Source organism: Eleutherodactylus coqui, chromosome 2 (genome assembly GCF_035609145.1).
Source record: "Eleutherodactylus coqui strain aEleCoq1 chromosome 2, aEleCoq1.hap1, whole genome shotgun sequence".
Taxonomy (NCBI): domain Eukaryota; kingdom Metazoa; phylum Chordata; class Amphibia; order Anura; family Eleutherodactylidae; genus Eleutherodactylus; species Eleutherodactylus coqui.
In genome coordinates, this window is record NC_089838.1 from 26,720,226 (window position 1) to 26,743,199 (window position 22,974).

Below are 22,974 nucleotides of genomic sequence, written 5' to 3' on the forward strand. Positions count from 1 at the left end.
AGGGAGCAAGAGTCGACATATAAGCTTTCAGTAACAAACTTTAATGAAAGGTAACAAGAAAAAACAGATAACCAATTTAAGTCCCGTTCCAAGGTGACTCATGACTGTGTACCGGTTGGTTATTTCAGAGGATCCGCATTAGCGGTATTGTGTTAAAAGTCCAGTAGCCATATATAAGGTTTCTCAAAAACCCTTACCAATTATCTGGGGTTTCAATCTAAGGTCTCTCTTTCCCATGTAATGGGTTTCTCAAAAGTTCTTACCAGTAATGTAAAGTCTCTGGCAGCTCTGTATCAAATCAACGTTGTTGGGGAGAAATGAGGAAAGTAACAAGGAGGCAGCAGTCTGTTCTATGCTTGTATTCATCTCAACCTTTATCCTAAAGAAATGTCTGTACATTGAGGAGCTCATGCCCACAGGGCTAATCTTGCACACTGCAATTCTGTCACACCAAAGAGTACCACTTGTTCCTCACTCCACAGCATAGCTGCACAGACTCAGGGAGCATCCTACAGCTCCCCACAATGCAGCAAAGCTGTACAGACACAGGGAGCATCCTTCAGCTGCCCACAACGCAAATCAAATCCGCCCATGGACATTAAGCCTTAGGCTGGGTTTGCATGACATCACTAAAAAGAACTTATGCAGAATAGCTCTCCTCCTGATGAAAGAACACTACTGCCACTTAAAGGTTGAAACTGTATGTCAATGTCCAGACCCTTAAAGGGGTTGTCCCGCGGCAGCAAGTGGGTCTATACACTTCTGTATGGCCATATTAATGCACTTTGTAATGTACATTGTGCATTAATTATGAGCCATACAGAAGTTATCAAAAGTTATTCACTTACCTGTTCCGTTGCTGGCGTCCTCGTCTCCATGGTTGCCGTCTAATTTTCGCCGTCTAATGGCCAAATTAGACGCGCTTGCGCAGTCTGGGTCTTCTGCTTTTCTCAATGGGGCTCCGTGTAGCTCCGCCCCGTCACGTGCCGATTCCAGCCAATCAGGAGGCTGGAATCGGCAATGGACCGCACAGAAGCCCTGCGGTCCACCGAGGGAGAAGATGCCGGCGGCCATCTTCACCGGGTAAGTAAGAAGTCACCGGAGCGCGGGGATTCAGGTAAGCGCTGTCCGGTGTTTTTTTTTAACCCCTGCATCGGGGTTGTCTCGCGCCAAACCGGGGGGGGGGTTGAAAAAAAAAAGAAACCCATTTCGGCGCGGGACAACCCCTTTAATCAGTGAAATATGATATGAGTTATCGGACTGTGATCAGCCAGTACCCCACACTGTACTGACGAGGAGTAACAACTCTAACACAGCAAGTAGGTGGATGCACTGTTTAAAGGGGTATTTCCATCTTGACAAGGTATTCACTATGTGCAGGATAGAGAATAACTTGCCAATTGGTGGGATGTGGATCCAACCACTGAGACCCCAACCAATCCAGATATATCATCTCTGGTGTGTCCCTCAAGTTTGATATCGGTGGCTGCATTCACGCGCCACTCACCTAAAAGGGAACTGGAGATAGAGGAGTTCAAGCACTCGGCAATCTATGGTGGTTGCATTCACTTCAATGAGATTAACAAGCCCTTGAACTCAGCCAAGTCCGGCAGTTCCCATTAAAGTGCTAGGTGTGGTGGCGTGCATGCACCGCCACTGCTGCCAACATTTAGGGACACACCATGGGCGATACCTCAAGAGGAAAAAAGTCTTTTATCATTTGATAAAACTTCTCGTCATCAGGTTGCGCCAGAGCCCTAATTTTTGTCAAGAAGCTTCTCTACGCATATCGATGTAACATGGCCCTTTGGCTCCCCAGTATCACGAGGCTGGCAGAGCCAGAATGCCAGTTATTTCTAATCACTGCCCATTCATGTCCGTCTGTCATCTTTGCACATGTTGCTCTGCCCACTTCTTTTTCTTCTATATATTTTAAGGGACTGAGCATATTTTCAATGGCCCAGTCATCTAGGGGCGGCACTGAAGAGATGCCAGGAGTGTTGGTTTGTGGACTTCTTCAAGGGATTTAGGATTAAAGACTCACTAGCCATTTCTAGTATTCAGCCAGCAGAGTCAGAACGCTTAGTAAGGGCTCATGTCCACGGGCAAAATAAGAATTAAAATCCGCAGCGGATTTTAACTCTTCTCCCGCGCGCGGATCCGCACCCCATAGGGATGCATTGACCACCCGCGGGTAGATAAATACCCGCGGATCGTCAATAAAAGTGATTTTAAAAAAAATGGAGCATGAGAAAATCTGGACCATGCTCCATTTTCATGCGGGTCTCCCGCGGGGACGGCTCCCGCGGGCTTCTATTGAAGCCTATGGAAGCCGTCCGGATCCGCGGGAGACCTAAAATAGGAATTTAAAAGAATTTACTCACCCGCAGCGGGCCGGGAAGGTCTTCTCTTCCTCACGGCCGCATCTCCCTTGCTTCGGCTCGGCGGATGTGCCCGGCGCATGCGCGCGGCACGTCGACGACGTGCCGCCGGCGTGAGGAATTAATCCGCCGGCCGAAAAAGAAGATCCGGCCGTGAGGAAGAGCAGAGCTTCCCCGCCCGCTACGGATAGGTAAATTCTTATAAATTCTTATTTTTATGCCTCATGTCCGCGGGGCAGGAGGGACCCGCTACGGATTCTACATGTAGAATCCGTAGCGGGCCCGATTTTCCCCGTGGACATGAGGCCTAAGGCCATAAAAGGAACATACAAGCGGATTTAGCAGCATTCAGTACATGACTTACTTTGCTAAATGCAGAATTGATTCTTTCACGTTGTGACCACTTGAGGCGCTGCATTCATAGAATATTAAGTTGTAATCCTTAAAAATAAAAAGATTTAGCTGAGGGCATATAGACTTCATGGAGACACCACAAGCTCTGGAGTATAATACAGGATGTAACTCAGGATCAGTACAGGATAAGTAATGTATGTACACAGTGACTCCACCAGCAGAATAGTGAGTACAGCTCTGGAGTATAATACAGGTTGAAACTCAGGATCAGTACATGATAAGTAATCTATGTACACAGTGACTCCACCAGCAGAATAGTGAGTGCAGCTCTGGAGTATAATATAGGATGTAACTCAGGATTAGTACAGGATAAGTAATGTATGTACACAATAACTCCACCAGCAGAATAGTGAGTGCAGCTCTGGAGTATAATGCAGGATGTAACTCAGGAGCAGTACAGGATAAGTAATGTATGTATACAGTGGCTCCACCAGCAGAATAGTGAGTGCAGCTCTGGAGTATAATTCAGGATGTAACCCGGGATCAGTACAGGATAAATAATGTATGTACACAGTGACTCCACCAGCAGAATAGTGATTGCAGCTCTGGAGTATAATACTGGATGTAACTTAGGATCAGTACAATAAGTAATATAAAGTATTTACAAAGTTTTTCAGCTGTTGATAATGGTTCCAGCTCTGACTGCTGGAGGACGCTGTGTGCTGCTACCCATTTTCCTAGCAGTGGAAATAGGATGACAATGTATTACATAGAGCCCATCTAGATGAGTAGGGGACTCTCGTCTGTAACAAACGGGATAAAGCCTTTAAGCCGAATGGACTATAGATTGGTTAAGTGCTGGAAAATATATGTGAGTGAAGCCCAAAGGTGCGACGATAAGACACAGCGATGCTTGAAATGCATTAGATAGATTCTGTACCTTAGCAAGATGCTCCCCCAGGCCACAAGGCACCTCTCTCTCCTTTTCAATATCTGTTTTATTGCCCAGCATTAGTATGGGGATGTTCTCACCAGCTCCTTCCTGCATAAATAAGCCAATGATTACAGAATCTTAGAAGATGTTGGTATGTGTATATATACATGGGATAATGCCCCTCTAAGGCTGGGGTCACACAGGGCGGATTTGCCGCGGTTTTGCCGTGGATTGCCGTTGCATATCCGCAGTGCGGCAAAACCGCTGTGTTTGCAGTGCAATGCAGCACAAATGAGATTTGCCAAAAAGCTGTTCTCACAGGACGGATTTTTTCCGCACAGCCGCAGTGCGGAAATGCAACTGCGTCGTGGTTTTAAAAGATGCAGCATGTTCATTCTTTGGTCGTTTCCGCAGCGCTTTTTTGTCCATAGAGGTCTATGGACGCAGCCAAAACCGCACCAAATACGCGACAAAAGTAAAAAAGTGCTGCGGAAAAAAACGCTTGCGGATTTTTCCGCACGAAAATCCGCAGCAAAATCCACAAACCCAAATTAACCTTTGAAGCGGTTTTGCCGCAGAAGCAGTTCTTCTGCGTCAAAACCGCAACGGAAAAACCGCAGCAAAACCGCAACAAATCCGCCCTGTGTGACCCTAGCCTAAGGGCTCAGTCAGACGGGTGTTTTTACATGTGTTTATTTGCGCGTAAAAAAGATCGCACTGCGCGGGGGAAAAAAAAACGCGTGACCACGCCCATTGCCACCCACATGTTCTATCTTTTGTAGGTGCGGATTTTGTGTGCATGTAAAATTCGGACATGTGACCGCTGTCATTGAAAAGCATTGGTTCTATTAGATGCAAATCGCAAATGCACACAACATGCGCAGCAAACAAACGACTGAACCTTTAAGAAGTCTCCAAGCAGATAAAAGTTATACAGGGAGCAGAACTTCCCTCTTCCCATTTTTATAATGCAAAAAACACATTTGGTATTGCTGCATCTGAAAAAAGTCTAATCTACCAGAGGAACACATTATTTATCCGTGCCGTCAGAAGAAAAAAAAACACACACCGTCAGAATTGCGCATTTTTAGTTACCTCATCTCTAAGAAAAAGTTAACAGGTCACATGATCCCTAGAAACTACAGGACATAACACAAAAAAAAAACGAGCCCTCACACAACTACGTCGACAGGAAAATAAAAAAAGTTATTTAGTACATTACATAGTACCATTCGAAAATACAACTTGCGCCGCATAAAACAAGTCCTCGGACAGCTGGGTTGGTGGATAAGTAAAAGAGTTAGGATTTTTTGAAAGAGTGGAGAAAAAAAACAAAAATAAGCAAAAAGGGGCGCGTCATTAAGGGGTTAAATAAAAAGTTTGCAGAGGCTTAGGTGTGTAGAATAATGTACTGCAGCAGCTGATGTACGGGTTGTGATGTTCTGCAGCATCTGGAGTGCAGGTATGGTGTTCTGCAGTAACTGAGGGGGTGTTCCCGTACTTTATTATGAGGCCCCCTGTACAAATGAATGGTGAGTAGAGATGAGCGAGCGTACTCGGTTCGGGTGTTTTTGCACTCGAGCACAGCTTTTTCCGAGTAACTGACTACTCGGGTGAAAAGATTCGAGGGGAGCCGGGGGTGAGTGGGGGGTTGCAGAGGGGAGTGTGGGGGGGGGGGGGGAGAGCTCCGCCCTGTTCCCCACTGCTACCCCTCGCTCCACCACACCGCCCCCCGAATCTTTTTGTCCGAGTAGTCAGTTACTCGGAAAAAGCGGTGCTCGAGTGCAAAAACACCCGAACCGAGTACGTTCGCTCATCTCTAATGGTGAGGTGACTGTGGCAGCCAATCACTGGCCTCAGGCGTGCAGTCCTAAGGTCTGGCTGACTGCAACAGTCAATGTGACGTCATCCCTGCAACTTGCTAAACAAAACCCAACCCCATGGGAGGCAGTGCTGCATCTGACAGGTAAGCATTGCTTGTTTATTGTCTTATGTAAGTGGCCACCATTTTCCAGTTTTGGGCTGTAATCTGACAAGCCCTTTGAAGGCGTTTTGCCATTACAACAAAACCCCATCCACGTGCTGGGCCCAGCCTAAAATAAAAAAGAGGGCATACTCGCCTCTCCTGGTGCCCCGGGACACAGCTGAGAGCCACCGCTGTTTCTGGCAGCGACTTTCAGACAGACTGCCGAGCAGAAGCCAAGTAAAGGTCGCAGCCAATAAGTATCACCTTCTTGGCATCATGGCACCCAGGATATGAATGCTAATGCCAGGAGTGTCTAATTGGCTGCAGCAGACACATGACTTCCTCCAGGCCGTCTACATGGAAGTCGTCGCATTTCCCAACTGTGTCCCGGGTGAGTATGCCCCCTTTTTTTTATTTTAGGTCCAGCTTAGTGAGTGCACAGGTTTTATTGTAATGACACAACCCCTTTAACCTGTTTAGGACCAGCCACCGTAAATTTACGGCAGCTGGTCCTTGGCTTAGAGCACCGCCGATAGTAAAATTACGGCGGTGCTCTAAGTCTCCTGCTCTGCAATCAGTCAGAGGCAGGAACGGGTTATCAGCTGTTAGTGACAGCTGATAACCCGGAGCAGAAGGCAGGAGGGGTTTTTAACCCTTCCTGCCTTCTGCTTCCCCGATATACAGTGCTCAATGAGCACTGTGTGGGGAAAGTGAAAGTAAGATGTTCTTTCACTACGGGAGCCTCGGGGGGCCATGTGACCTCCCGGGATTCCCTGCTACTGCAGAGCTGGAGGGTCAGACTAGACCCTGGCAGCTCTGCAGGTGACTAATGTCACCACAGGGGTTGCTTTCCCCTGTAACTAGGGCTCCTATGGACGCCCTAGCTACAGTGGGAAAGTGTCAAATAAAGAAAAAAAAAAAAGTGAATGTCCCCCAGAGGTCTTACATAATGTCATGGGGGACATAGAGAGTAAAAAACACAATTAAATAAATAAGTAAAGCAAAATAACAGAAAAAAACAACAATACATACAAAAGAAAAAGAATAACACAAAGCAGATGCCAGCAAAAACCGTCGCCGTATGCGCCGTGTAAACCAAAACCATACATAATATATATCAAAACGTCCGAAACAAATAGAGGAACCCATTCCCATACTTTATTTTAGTGTAAATATAAAAATAAATTTTAAAAAAATTATAAATGTTAAAAAAACGATTTTTCTTAGTTTTTACCAACAATAAAACTAAAAAACGAAAAAAAAGTCAGTGAAAAAAATATAAAAAAATAGTCCTATATGTCACGGGAAAAAAAACGCAGCAAAAATAATTTTGGTAGCTAAAGGAAAAAAAATAGAGCAGTAAAACCGCCACATGGGTAAAATCCCTAAAAAGTGTCTGGTCCTTAAGGTACAAAACAGCCTGGTCCTTAAGGGGTTAATCTTACATCTGTCATTCACCTTTTACAGCTACCTCTATCATTTCCCAGGATCTTACCTCCACACTGGTGAGCCATTGGCGTACTCCGGTGAACGTGTCTTTGGAGGTGATATCATACATTATGATGACACCATCAGCTTTCCGAAAGAACTGTTTGGTGATGCTTCGGTACCTGACACAAAAATATACAAAGGAAATGTCTAAATCAGGAAGTTGCAGATAGTGATAATACATGATAGAAGGACACGAGGCAGGATTTAAAAAAGTGGCAGTGGATACATGCAAACGTATGCAAAAGAACACAATAGTGACCAGTCAGACTCTTGTAGACAGACCTACTGTACAGAGGCGTAACATGAAGCTTCTGGGCCATGAAGCAAGATCTGTAACAGGGCCCCCAACTATAATGCTTTATTCATAGTACTAGGCTCCATATATAGAGAAAAGAGGCCTTATGGGCCCTAAGGCTCCTGGGCCTGGCTGCAACCACATCCCCTTTAGTGACGCCCCTGCTACTGTATAGACTGGGTGCAACCTCCAAGTAGCTGCTAAATGTAAAATGCCATTTTTGGATAAATGATCTGGCCATGAAAGCCCATTGACTTGCTTTTTAATTAGTTCTTACTGTATAATAGTGTCCTGTACACCTACCGTAGAAGAGAAGAGTTCTATCATAGTGGTGGATTGTGCCACCCAGGACAGAAGGGCCTGGTGTTTGGTTCCCCCTTTCCATGACTCTTAGGTTGGACACCCACTGGCGTTTTCTTCTCCACTGCGCTGCGAGACAAAAGTTAAGGTCTCGCAACGCAGTGTGAGAAAAAAACCAGCATCACGCCGGGATATCGGCATGACGCCGACATATCGCCAGACTTTTCAATGGGGCCAGCGGCAGTAGCGCTAGCCCCATTGAAAAGAGAAGCAGAAGTCCCTGGCATTCTATCCCATTGCTTTCAATGGGATCGGCACTGCTGCCAATCCCATTGAAAGCCATGGTTTCTGCCAAGCCCCGCAGTAAGATTATCAGGGAAGGGCTTGAAATATAAGCCCTTCCCCGATAATCTGCAAAAAGTGTGTAAAAAATTTTTTAAAAAATTTACTCACCTCTCCGGCGCTCAGACGCGTCCTCTTGGCGGCTCCCCGGCACTGCTATTAAGCTCTTTCAGCAGTCAGGGATTTAAAAATCTCCGCCTCCTGAAAGAGCTGTGCAGATTGGCTGAGGGCTCAGCCAATAGCAGCTACTGCTTAGCTATTGGCTGAGCGCTCAGCCAATGACACATTGCCCTTAGCTATTCATTCATGAATAGCTAAGATATAGCGGGGAGAAAGGAAACTCCTGCCACAGCTGTCACAGCTGTGGCAGAAGTCCGCGGCATTCTCCCTATGCTTTCATTGGGGCTAGCGCTGCTGCCGCTGGCCCCATTGAAACCACTAGCGATATGCCAATTCTATACCGGCGTCTTTCTTGCACTGCGAGGCAAGACTTTTCTCGTGCTCTCACAGCGCAAGAGAGAAAATATCGCTAGTGAGTGTCCACCCTAAGGCCAATTTCTTCTCCCCATCACCTGCTAACAATGCACTTGGTCTGGAGAGTTTTGCGCTGCTTCTTACCACCCAGTAATAAAAGGGGTGGGATCAATTAGGACTGAGGCCCTCTAGTGAAGAGCCACTATTGCGCCACGTGTTCTGCCTCTATGGTACGTAAGTCCATGTCATTTGCATAAGTCATTTCTATAAATTGAACGGCATAACATCTCACACAGTCACATTGCCTTCTATTAGTGTAATAGGAAAGACCTTTCTTGCCCAGCGGTGTCCCAGAGCTGCAGTGCCACCTGGCAATTCTCCACCGTTAGCGTCTTTACACTGTAATCAATACCTGCATGACCGAACGGAGGAAAGGAAACAAGATATGTTATAGTAAGCAGACTGCAAAGTCAACCTAAAAGAACTGAACACTGCGAAACCCAACGTCATTCATTAGTCCAGTCAAATTACAGTAGACACAAAAAGGCCCAATTTTTGAAGAGCTGTATCTCAGAAAGCACTGAACATACGGAGCTAGGGGAGAGCTCAAATGTTAGCTTTTTCTTTCAGATGCATACATTAGGAGATTTTTAGCAAAAAGTGAAAAAATTGCAAAATTTCGCAGTTTTTTGGGTTTTACTTAGCGAGCACAGGTCTTTCAATGCTGCAAACTTGGTTTCTTACTATTGGCTTAGGTCCTAAAGCCATAGGCGTACCGTTAGGAGTCACTGGGGTCTTCGTGGCGACCCGGCCCCGTAGCCGCCCTCCGCCATACATATATGCACATTTAGTGCATTACCAGCTGGCCGCTCCACCTGCAGCACCGCAGTGATCACAGAGCAGGCAGTGCGGCCTGCCTGAGAAGAACTAGGGAAGAGCAGGGAGGAGGAGGAGGGAGGCAGTCACATGGGCCGGTAGGATGATGTCATTATGTGCTGCCCCTGCCTCCTGCTGAACGCATCTACTGTATCTGCCTGTGCTGCTGGCCTGCTGCTATCAAGGGAGAACTGGTTCGGGTCCCAGGGTATATGTATATATTTGTTTGTATATGTGTATATAGTGTGTGTGTGTATATATCTGTGTATAGTGTGTATATAGTGTGTGTGAGTATATACTATGTATATATATTTATAGTGTGTGTGTATATATAGTGTTTATACTGAGTATATAGTGTGTGCATAAACTGTGCATATACTATGTGTGTATATACAATGTATATAGTGTGTGTATACTGTGGGGGGGAGGCCGGGAAGGGGGGCCCTGAGCTGAACTTTTGTACCCGGGCCCCTGAGCCTTTAGGTACGCCCCTGCTAACAACATATAATAAATTTGAACTACGTGACCTTTTGCAATGTCGGATGTATGAATTGACTAGGCTACATATTTTTGCTTAAAGGAATTGTTCAGGAACAGCAAAAAGGTTCTTTTTTTTTTTTTTTTCCTTTTCAAAAACAGTGCCACTTTCGTACATGGGTTGAATCGGGTATTGCAACTCATCTCCTTTCGAATCAATGGGGCTAAACTGCAATACCAAACACAGCCCATGGATAAACATGGTGCTGCTTCTGGAAAAGACTCTTGCTTTTATAGAGCTGTAGACCTGTGTACGCTTGTGATCATCTCAATTAGGGGACTACACTAGAGACAATGCATCAATCATGTGAGCCTCCATGTGAGATTGTAAATTAGGTAGGACAATTGTAAGGCACTTTAGCGCCCAACGGTTACCCCACCGATAATCACCCCTTTTCTTTCACACAGGAGCGATGATCGCTCAGTGAATGGAGGCGAAAAGTCCCGGAGATTTCTTCTGGCCGTCCACCTCTATTCACCGTGTAAACATATAATTAGCACTCAAATTTGAAAGATGCAGCAAGAATCTGAATGATTAATTGGGTTGTCCAACTTTAAAAAAAAAAGTTTTTAAACATCTGACCATGCCTCAAAATGACAAAAGAAACAATGCTCACCTCTCTTCTCTCGAAGGAAAACAGTACACCAGAACTTGGGGGGATCTCGGTCTGTTCGGAGAGTCAATATCAAGTGACTGCTGCAGCCAAACAGAGGCCATGACATCACCATTCTGAATTCCTGCCATCATGGTGTCCAAAAGCATTGATGCCAAGGAAATGGGCGGTGCCGCTACTGCCACAGCAATGGTCATCTGACTCCTGCCATCAGTAGAGACCGGGATCACTGCTGGAGCTGGGACACTGTTTTCCGGGTCGAAGAGAAGAGGACTCTTATTTGTTTTATTATATTGATCACCACTAGAGATGAGCGAGCATACTCGATAAGGCAAACTACTCGAGCGACTAGTGCCTTATTCAAGTACCTGCTCACTGTTCTCTAAAGATTCAGCTGCCGGCGGGGGGCGGGGAGCAGCGGGGGAGAGCAGGGAGGAACGTAGGGGAGATCTCTCTCTCACTCTCTCCCCCCTGCTCACTGCCGCAGCTCACCGCTCACCCGCACCGGCAGCCGAATCTTTAGAGACGAGTGGGCAGGTCCTCGAATAAGGCACTACTCGCTCAAGTAGTTTGCCTTATCGAGTATACTCGCTCATCTCTAATCACCACCAACAAATTTTTCTGTCCTGGATCCTCCACCATCTTACTCCAACCTTGGGTCATCATCACCCAATATCTCCACCTGTATTCCTTGTGTATGGAACACTTTACTCACCAACAAATAAAAGCAGTAGCAAAAAAGTAAGAATTTTTTTTGTTTTTCTCTCGAAAAGGCTTATAATTTTAGTTCCCTCTCAACCTACAGAAGCTATTTTTGTTTCTTTTTTCTCTTCTGTCATACCCATCAGCTATAAATGGTCCCTTCTTGCATATTTAACTGGTGCAATCTGTTTGTATTAGCAATTTCTTCCCTAAAATAGAAGGAAGTCACTGAGATGTGGCAGGAGAACAGGTTGATGCTTCACCTTTGCCCCGCCGGACTTGGCAGGCGAAAACCTGGGCTATAGAAAGCTAATTTATGAAAGCTTTTCACTGCAGAAGGAGACGAGCTCTATGAATAAGCTATGCATGGCTGGATACTCTTACTTCTTGGCAGCATCATCTGTAATATCACATATCGTGGCCGGCGCTCGCTGCATTGATAGTACCCAAGGGAGATATTCGACGTAATGTTTGAAGGACCGAAGCAAGAGAACCTGAATCGTTAACAGAGCATGAAAGAGGAAGTGTTTAAAGAGGGGGAAATTCTTCCTAAGAGATTTACAAAGGATGTGCAAAAAATTGGACTCATCCGGCTACATTGTATTTAGGAAGCTTATGAGATGAGGCTGATAGAGATTACCGGCATCCGGTCCTATTAATAGTGACATGATGTAATTAGTCATCAACATTTAGCCGTTAGATTGTGGATCATGTATGATGGATAAGGATCTGGATGTCGTTTGCAATAACGATAATACGGCATATGCATTTGGATCAGAGGCGTACCTAAAGGCTAAGGGGCCTGGGTGCAAAAGCTCAGCTTACCCCCCCCCCTCTATCTGTACCCGTACCTATACCTAAACCGTGCTAATTTACAAACATGATCTAGCCCCTTGGTGTAAGCCTTCTCATTATGACTCCTTTCCTTGACTACGTAAAAACCTGTTGGTAATGTCTTAGGCTGCTTTCACACGGCCGCAAAAATTGTGCGAGATTTGTGCGTTGCAAGAAGCACAAATCGCACATGAATATGAACCCCATTATTTGAATGCAATCATACACAGGAGCCATGTTTTTGGTTTTTCTCTGCATCGCATGAGAATATGATGATGTGATGTGAGCTGGTTTTACCACAACAACCCCTCACATCCGTGGGGACGGCACACGTTGGCGAGTGTGATATGGGGCATAGATTCACGGCCCAATATCAGACTCACTCGTGTGAAATTAGTCTAAGACCGGCTGCACACGGCTGGATTTGCATAGCGGAATATGGAGCGGGCGTCCGCCTACGAATTCCGCAGCATGTACCGCCCATAGCATGCTTTGGTAAAGTGTTTTTTCCTTTACACGAGCGGAAATCAATTGCGGTTTTCCGCTCACGGAGGAAAAATCACGGCATGCTCTATTTTAGTGCAGATTCTGCACGGACGGCCTCCATTGAGCTCAATGCAAGCTGTCTGACCCGCCGCCCTGACATTGCGGAAAAGTCGCAGGCACCCGCGTAATTTCCTGTGTTCATGTATTCTGTTGCATTTCTGGACCACAATTAAAATCACATCCAAAAACTGCATACACGATTAAAGACCGCACGTAGATTCAAACAATACATGCGGGTTTTTAACCGCATGCAGGTTTCTGATGCGTTTTTCAGTTGTGTGTAAAGTGTTCAAATATACAGTATATACCCAGGTTATACCAGCTGTACACATATAATTATATACAGTTTATACTCAGGTTATACTAGCTGTACATATATAATTATATAGAGTTTATTCCCAGGTTATACTAGCTGTACATATATAATTATATAGAGTTTATACCCAGGTTATACTAGCTGTACATATATAATTATATACAGTTTATACCCAGGTTATACTAGCTGTACATATATAATTATATAGAGTTTATACCCAGGTTATACTAGCTGTACATATATAATTATATACAGTTTATACCCAGGTTATACTAGCTGTACATATATAATTATATACAGTAAATACCCAGGCTATACCAGCTGTACATATATAATTATATATGGTATATAGCCAGGTTATACCAGCTGTACATATATAATTATATACAGTATATAGCCAGGTTATACCAGCTGTACATATATAATTATATACAGGAGATGTATAACTTATACCAGCTGTACATATAATTATATACAGTATATACCCAGGCTATACCAGCTGTAAATTTATAATTATATACAGTATATACCCAGGTTATTCCAGCTGTATATAATCATATACAGTATATAGCCAGGTTATACCAGCTGTGCATATATAATTATATACAGTATATACCCAGGTTATTCCAGCTGTATATAATCATATACAGTATATAGCCAGGTTATACCAGCTGTGCATATATAATTATATACAGTATATAGCCAGGTTATACCAGCTGTGCATATATAATTATATACAGTATATACCCAGGTTATACCAGCTGTACATATATAATTATATAAAGTATATACCCAGGTTATATCGGCTGTGCATATATAATTATATACAGGAGATCTCCAGGTTACACCAGCTGTACATATATAATTATATAAAATATATACCCAGGTTACACCAGCTGTACATATAATTATATACAGTATATACCCAGGCTATACCAGCTGTACATATATAATTATATAAAGTATATACCCAGGTTATACCGGTTGTACATATATAATTATATACAGGAGATCTCCAGGTTACACCAGCATGGTACATACAGGAGATGTATAAGTATATACATCCCCTGTATACAGTGATATCGGCCATGCTGTTGTAAGGCTGGTCTCACATCTGCGTTGGGACCTCTGGCCGGAGATTCCATGACAGATATGGCATCAAATACAGGAAAAAGTGCTACGTGCCATGTTTTTCTTCTGTCCAAAAGCCGGGCCGAAATCGAATAGACCCCATTATAGTCAATGGTGTCCTTCCGGGGCTATTCGGTTCTGTCCACAGACAGTTCGCTCTTCCGCAGGGATTCCCCTTTCCTGCTCCCCAAACGGAACAGGAAAGCGGAATTCCCTTGTGCAGGTGTAAAAACCACCCAAAACTGGGTATCTTCTGTATATATTTATACATGTACAGCTGATATAAGTTATACATTCTGTATATAGTAATATAGAGCATGTTGATATAAACTGGGCCAGGTTACACCAGCATGCCCCATATCACTATATACAGGATGTATATCCCCCTGTAAATAGTGGTATGTCCCATGCTGGCATAACCTGGAGGTCTCCTGTATATAATTATACATGTACAGCTGTTATAAACTATACATTCGGTATATAATGATATGGAGTATGCTGATATAAACTGGGCCAGGTTACACCAGCATGCCCCATATCACTATATACAGGATGTATAAGTTATACCAGCTGTACATATATAATTATATACAGAAGATACACAGGTTACACCAGCATGGGACATACCACTATGTACAGTAAATGTATACCCCCCTGTATCCCTGTATATAGTGGTATGTCCCATGCTGGTGTAACCTGTGTATCTCCTGTATATAATTATATATACAGCTGGTATAACTTATACCAGTTATACATATGTAATTACACTCCTTCATCTACTCACCTCTGTAGCAGTGTGTGGGCAGCCTGTAAATGAAAGTCCCAATCCTTTGATCACATGACCGGAGCCGGGTCATGTGATCTGCAACCACAGGTCCTCCTGCACTTTCATGCACAGGCTGTGCATCCAGCGCTCCGGAGGTGAGTAGAGCCGCTCTTGCCCCTCCCCCTGGTAATCGCTGGCCGGCAGAGACTGATAGACTGCAGCTGTGACCACTCACAGCTGCAGCCTAATCAGTGGGAGGGCTGCGCGCCATGGGAGTCTGCAGCCCGTAATTGGCTGCCGACTCCACGTTTAACGGCCCTCCCCTCTGCGAGGGCTGACCTGCGGCAATGCCTCCCACCTCTTCTCTCCCTCCGCTTCCCGCTATAAACACACTGTCGGCCGCAGCGATCATGCGGCCGACAGCGCCGGTAATGCATGCACTGTGCATGTTGAATATGGCGGGGCCTCTGGGCCCCCTCAGCGCAGGGGCTGGGTCGCCGTTGCGACCCCTGCTTCCCCTCACCATACGCCAGTGATTTGGATGGTCGTTGGCCCAGTGTTGAGGCTGCAAGAACTACAGTCTGTCACTCATTCTTGTTAGCAGTGGAGGAAGGAGTCATTGGGATGTGACCCAGGTTTTAGGATGAGGCAGGAACAAGCCATTCTGCATTGGCCAGTGAATTTAAAGAGGACCGGTCATGTCCTGGGGTCAGCAGGGTTGGCTGCATAGCTTTCTGACTCTACTGCAAGGCATCTTTTGTCTTTACTTCTCGTCGTTCCCCTGTATCGAGTTCCGTACTTTGAATCTGCAAGTGTGCGGTCTCCAGTGTTCACTGGCAGGCTAGCAGCTTGACTCTTTCTGCGGACACATCTTCCCTTTATCTCCCTATGATCCCCAACGATCAGCCGATTGACGAATCCACGTCAGGTACATCAGTCCCATGGCCTGAGATGCTCAGGACCCATTCAAGTAAATGGGACTGAGCTGCAATACCAGACACAGCCATTATACAATGTATGGCACTGTGCCTGGTATGGACTGAAATGAAAAGAATGCACCCCTATTGCTGTCACTTCAATCTGTTCATTGGCAGGAATCCTGAGCGACGGATCCCTGCAATCAACTATTGATGACCTATCCTGAGTAGTGTAATGTTGGAAAACCCCGTTTAATGGTGTTAAAAACAGGGTCTACTTTTTTTTTTTACTATACATAACACCACTCTTGTCTATGGGTTGTGCCATGTATTGCTGAGCTGCAATACCACAAATACCCTACGGAGCTGTTTTTGGAAGAAAGCAACCATGTTTTTATAATCCTGTACAATCCCTTGAAAGCAGTATTGCCACCTCAGCCTTTCATAGCAGAGATTCCATCCGTGTGCTGTTCACCCCTCCCAGGGATTACAAAAGTAGGCAAGGTGGCTGTTCTACACTGTTTCAGTAACTCCCATAGAAATTAATGAAAGTTAAAGGGGTTCTGACATGAAGAAAAAAAAATTGTACTCACCTTGCCTGGCCTGGCCCGATCGCCAGGCATGTCCCCTCCAGCCGGCATCATCTTCTGTGCCTTTAAAGCAGAGCAGGAGCGGTCAAAAAGACCGCTTCCTGGCTCTGCTCCGTCCGTCAGGCACTTCCGAGGTCAACGGACGGACCGCTCACAGCAAGCACGTCACAAGCAGTGCTTGCTGTGGGCGGCCCGTCCGTCCGGCTGAACTCCGGAGTGCTGCGCATGCGCAGTGGAGACGCAGCCCGTCCTGACTCCTGTCAGAGGGCACCTCTCTACTGCGCATGCGCGCGATCCCGGAGCGGCGCGGCTGCTGGAGGAAGAAGACTGCCTGCCGGGAGCTGACCCCCCGATGTCAACAACAACAGAAGACAAGGTAAGTGTTATATTTTTATGCTTTAGCAGCCATTAAACCATGGGTTCCCTGGGTCCATTAGGCACACCAGGGGACAATGGCTGCTAAAGCATAAAAAAATTATTCATGTCAGAACCCCTTTAAGGAAACAATGTAGCACAGCGAGCCTCTCTAGTTCCATTACTTAGTACAGAGACTGCAACTAAGGGTGGACACTCACTAGCGATATTTTCTTTCTTGCTCTGCGAGAGCACGAGGAAGCTCTCGCCTCGCAGCGCAAGAAAGACGCCGGTATAGAACCGGCATATCGCTAGTGCTTTCAATGGGACCAGCGGCAGCAGCCCTAGCCCCATTGAAAACATAGGGAGAATGCCGCGGACTTCTGCCACAGCTGTGGCAGGAGTTTCCTTCATCCCCGCGGGGACCGCGGGGATGAAGGAATCCTCTACCACAGCTGTGACAGCTGTGGCAGAAGTCCGCGGCATTCCATCTCATTGCTTTCAATGGGATCGGCACTGCTGCCAATCCCATTGAAAGAAATTCTTTCTGCCAAGCCCCGCAGTATGATTATCGGGGAAGGGCTTGAAATATAAGCCCTTCCCCGATAATCATCAATAAGTGTTAAAAAAAAAAAAAAAATACTCACCTCTCCGCTGCTCAGACGCATCCTCCGGCTGGCTCCCCTGCACTGCTGTTAAGCTCTTTCAGCAGGCGGGGATTTAAAAATCCCTGCCTCCTAAAAGGGCTGTGCGAATTGGCTGAGGGCTCAGCCAATAGCAGCTACTGCTTAGCTATTGGCTGAGCGTTCAGCCAATGACACATAGCGCTTAGCTATTCATTCATGAATAGCTAAGATTTTGAAAGCAATGGGATAGAATCCCCGTTCCCCGCGGGGATGTAGGAAACTCCGGCCACAGCTGTGGCAGAAGTCTGCAGCATTCTCAATCTCTTTTCAATGGGGCTAGCGCTGCTGCCACCGTCCCCTTGAAAAAGACTGGCGATAACCCGGCGTGATGCCGTTTTTTTTCTCGCACTGCGCTGCAAGACTTTACCTTTACTCTCGCAGCGCAGTGGAGAAAAAAACGCCAGTGGGTGTCCATGCTAAGAGAGATGGAACAATACCTCTGCAGCGCCACCTATTGGATGGTAGCATTCCTACAAATCAATGTACGACTCTTTAAACAAGTCTTTAAAGCAATGATAGAAATTGGAAACCAAGTCAGAAAACCATACACAGACAGCTGTTTCGGGGTATTTGCCCCCTTAGTAGCTGCAGAAGCAGTGTCTCTTGCTGTGTTATGCTATGTTTCCGTAACTCCCATCCCTAGTGTAAGAGTGGTTTCACATCTGTGTTCAGGGTTCTGCTTTCCTCTTGCATTTGGGGAGCAGAAAAAGGGAACCCCTTGACCACACAACTCCGTCTCATGAAGGAACTGAACACCGTCAAATGGACTCCATTGACAATAATCGGGTCTGTCTAGTTTCCACTCATCTGTCCAGCTTTTGGATCGAAAAAAAGTGCTGCATGCAGTGCTTTTTCTTCCAGTATTTTAAACCAGATCTGTAACGGAACCTCCGACCGGAGGTTCCAACGCAGGTGCGAAAGACAGTCTGATTTGGCTATTTCCATAATCCTGACTACCTCCAACTGCTGTATATTGTGGATATGCCATAAAAGTCTCATATGGGTATACCCCTTTAAGTAGATGTGGCTGAGCTGCAATACCTGATCTCGCCCATAAATAAGAGTGGCGCTGTTGCTGATAAAAAAATGCAAACATTTTTTCCTCTACTCCTGAACCATCCCTTTGATTGGAGAGCAAAGAAAAATTCTATGAAGTTCAAACTGCTGTAAATTACTTTTAAAGTTGAGAGTAGCGCTAACCGTACATGGCCTTACAGTAAATCTGTCTTTTGGAGGCCAGTAGCAGTATTTATACTGAATGCGCTTGGGAAGCGTTGTACATGTTCCGCTCCCCTGCTGGCATCCCCTTTCTGATCATATTAAAATGGTGTTTATTGTGCACTGTGGATCCTTTTTTATATCGTTTCATGGTGCGATTTAATATAAATTATGCTGATGTGATGCAAAACAGCCAAATGCTTATGATAAATCAAGAGAAATATTCATGAGACGGAGCGCAAGCTGCTGCAAACTGAGGAAATTGAAGCTTGTTGACTGTGTTATTTTCGGTGGGCCGGTGAGAGTTCTTGTGTATATTTGTACAACAGATTTATGAAACTCAAATGAAGCTGCTGGTCACAGCCCCGTCCCCAAAACACACAGGAAGTGTGATGTCAGTCTGGATGTTGGTTTACGGATCTTTTTATACACAGTTGGCGTCTATGGGGTTTTTTTTGCTATCGGTTTAAATAAAAATTTGGGTGAAACTTTTCTTTTTCTCCGTAGTATAATCCACGTTTGTGGATTTGCATTCTGTGCATTATTAGGTAGTACTGTCTCCCAGTTACTTCTGTAAATGGTGTAGGCACAGATAGTACTGTCTATTCCTGTAAATCATGTAGGCACAGATAGTACTGTCTCCCAGTCACTTCTATAAATGATGTAGGCACAGATAGTACTGTCTATTCCTGTAAATGTTGTAGGCACAGATAGTACTGTCTATTCCTGTAAATAATGTAGGCACAGATAGTACTGTCTCCCAGTCACTTCTATAAATGATGTAGGCACAGATAGTACTGTCTATTCCTGTAAATGATGTAGGCATAGATAGTACTGTCTATTCCTGTAAATGATGTAGGCATAGATAGTACTGTCTATTCCTGTAAATGATGTAGGCACAGATAGTACTGCCTATTCCTGTAAATGATGTAGGCACAGATAGTACTGTCTATTCCTGTAAATGATGTAGGCACAGATAGTACTGTCTCTCACTTACTTCTATAAATGATGTAGGTACAGATAGTAGTGTTTATTCCTGTAAATGATGTAGGCATAGATAGTACTGTCTCCCAGTCACTTGTATAAATGATGTAGGCACAGATAGTACTGTCTATTCCTGTAAATGATGTAGGCACAGATAGTACTGTCTCCCAGTCACTTCTATAAAGATGTAGGCACAGATAGTACTGTCTATTCATGTAAATGATGTAGATAGTACTGCCTCCCTGTCTCTTCCTGTAAATCCTTCTCTGCTACAAATTAAATAGAATGTCTGTATGAAATGTGCAATGAAACCAGCACGTGTTACTGCATATTTTGAGATAGATTTTAATATAGACTTCCCCTATAAATTGGGAAGATTATTTGCAGCATGACCACATTGATTTTTTTTCCACTACATGTGGATGAACTTTTTAATATTCTATCACATGTACAATCTTGCACTGTACAAAATCTGCAGAAGTTCCACGGAGTGTGAAGTCACCCTTAATGTTGTAGGAACAGACAGTGCTATATAATTGTATCTTTTGTAAACGGCGATGGCACAGATAAAACTGTCTCCTTGTCTCTTCCTGTAAATTATATTGGAACTCATACTGTCTTATTGTCTCTTTCTCTCTCTGCAAATGATGTAGGCACAGATAGTGCTACATTTGTTTCGCCACTTGTAATTGATGTACTATAGGTACAGATAGTACGGCCTGCCTTTTGCCTGCTACATATAGTATTTCCCCTTGCTTCCTCCTGTCAATGGAAAATATTATACTACACAATACATTGGTCCATTCACATGAATCACACCTACCTACTGTAGCAGATGTTCCAGGATAAAAACTGCCTTCACAAAACCTTCTAAGGAACGATGTCTTTCCCACACTGGAATTTCCAACCACGACTATTTTAAATAATCGATCTGGCGGGTGGTAGATAGGTTCCTCCTTTAACTAAACCAATCAAGAGTTACCATACAATAAGCACCTGATGCCTGAGAATATCCAGCTACCCCACACCATTTAGCACCTACATTTGGCAAAGTCTCCTTTCCAACTGGTTGTCCTCTTGGAGATGTTGGCACGTCCTCCTCGGGAATTTCACCTTTGTTTTGGATGACTTCTTCATCGGGGATTAGGGTATCTTCCTTCTCATCCACCTCCTGCCAGTCATTTAATGGTCTCTCATGTTGATTGTCTAAATATTGGGGTAGATGATCCTCTTCGATGGATATTATCCTCTGTAAATGGCTGTCTTTGCTTGATCTGCCTTCCACATGGCTGTCAGTCTCTGATATAGATATGCCAACGCTATTCAACCCAACAGAATTTCGTTTAGGTGGAAATACATCATCTTCTTCAGATGACTGGCTGGAGAATCAAAATCAGCAAAATGACGAAATTATCGACCCACTAAAAGTTTTATATCATAATAGAGATAATATAAGATGCTCTTAAAAAGTTTACAAAAATTATCAAATGCTATATTGCTGCAACTGAGGAGAATCCTGAGGCTGAGGAGAATCCCGTTACTCAATAAATCAACTCTTGGAGTAGGGTATAGACTTAAAGACAAATACTATAGGTGATTCATAGGTGATCCGCTGGGGCTGCTGCTCGGCATCCTGTATGAGAAGCTCACTGGCGCCCCCTGTCAGCACTACAACACAGGGTATGGAGTGGAAACAGATCGCCCCGACCTCTGTATAGTGGCCAGAGCTGGCAATTTCAATCGTAGTGTGCCGGCCATTTAGAAAGTTACTAAAATATAAATTGCCAAACTGACACAGGTACAAGAAAGTCATATGCTGTACTATCATATATAAGCATAGACACTGCAACTTGATTATAGTAACATAAGGGGCCCGGATGCTACTGCATCAGTCAGTCTCATGTCATATTATTAGTATATTCCTTCATACCTATAGCACTAGGGGACAAGAGTTACGCAGAGCAGCGAACTCTCTGATGGGTCTGAACTATAGTCCTTATATGATAAAAGTATCAGTCACATCAGACAAAAATTAAAATATCTCTTCCCTTCGCACTGATGGGAGAATGTATGCAGAGTATACTGAAGTCTCTGATATGTCCGATCGGTGGTCCCTTTTATGATAAAAATATAATACCCATCAGATAAAGGGGAAAATGAATCTTCCTTTTACACTGATGACATATAATGATATAGAATTTGACTCCAGAGACAAGGGTCCCTTATGTCAAGTAGCAGACTGACAGGGAAGAAGCCAGCGGGAGACCCTCACAGCAGCGCGGTTAAGCAGGGTCGCCATGCCAGAGAGCAGGGAAAGGGGCCAAGGCCAAGCATCCGACGGGTGAGTGAAACGAGGCAGGAGGGAAGATCACGGCCAACCATTCTACATACCCAGCCAATCACATTGGGGGTGTTTCTTGTGGGCATGCATCTTGTCTCTACCCATTCTTCTGGTGGAGACAAGATACACTAATACACCAGTACCTTGTTCACCTCCTTCATCCATGGTCAGCTGTTTTCTACCTTTGGACCATGTTTTCTACGAGGGATCATGTTGTCACATATTGGGAACAAGCCATAATCACCTGACCACTATACCAAGGGGATTGGATTAAATAATAATACTCATATCCAGATGATATGGCAGTCTAACCAATGAAAATACTAAAATAATCTGATGTTATCAATATCACATCTAGATTATACAGTATCATTGGCAACATGGGGCTTGTAAAAGTCATCCCTCCTGAGTGTATCTGATATATGCCAACAGACAGGGTGACAGACTATACCAAATAAATAACTAAATAAAAAGAGCCTAATAAAAATTTGGGCTCAGCATCCATAAAAGAAAATATTTGACAGAGAATTCTGTATTTCCTCCTGGTGAATAGATACAGCATGTAATGAATATTGACATACCGGGCCCTTGTCTCTGGAATCAAATTCTATATCATTATATGTCATCAGAGTAAAAGGAAGATTCATTTTCACCTAGTGGTATAGGTATGAAGGACTATACTAATAATATGACATGAGACTGACTGATGCAGTAGCATCCGGGCCTCTTATGTAACCATAATCAAGTCGTAGTGTCTATGCTTATATATGCTAGTACAGCATACGACTATCTTGTACCTGTGTTAGTTTGGCAGTTTTATATTTTAGTAACTTTCGTAATAAAAATTAAGTTTTGGTCTTTTTCAGTGACCCCTAATATTCAAGAAAGACTTTTCTGTCATGGTGAAAAATTGGTAGTGTGCCAACCAGTACACAGTGGTCAGAGCTTTCTGCTTCTGCTCAATACCCTGTGTTGTGGCGCTAACAGCTGATTGGCCGGGGCCCTGAGTGGCGTACCCCAGTTGA

At 44.6% G+C, this 22,974-nt stretch overlaps 1 protein-coding gene across 2 annotated transcripts in view; it reads right to left on the reverse strand.

Moving 5' to 3' along the window:
• CRACR2A (calcium release activated channel regulator 2A) overlaps nt 1-22,974 on the reverse strand; it is a 140,884-nt gene that overhangs the window by 11,704 nt on the left and 106,206 nt on the right. Inside the window, exons 13-18 of one of the 2 annotated variants that reach the window (XM_066590504.1) lie at nt 20,651-20,987; nt 20,432-20,570; nt 8,868-8,949; nt 7,131-7,245; nt 3,676-3,777; nt 2,746-2,822 (exon numbers count right to left, since the gene is read on the reverse strand). In XM_066590504.1, coding sequence (XP_066446601.1) covers nt 2,746-2,822; nt 3,676-3,777; nt 7,131-7,245; nt 8,868-8,949; nt 20,432-20,570; nt 20,651-20,987 — 852 coding nt within the window. Of the gene's footprint in view, nt 1-2,741; nt 2,823-3,675; nt 3,778-7,130; nt 7,246-8,867; nt 8,950-20,431; nt 20,571-20,650; nt 20,988-22,974 lie in introns of those variants that run through there. The other variant, XM_066590505.1, reaches the window with a different exon arrangement.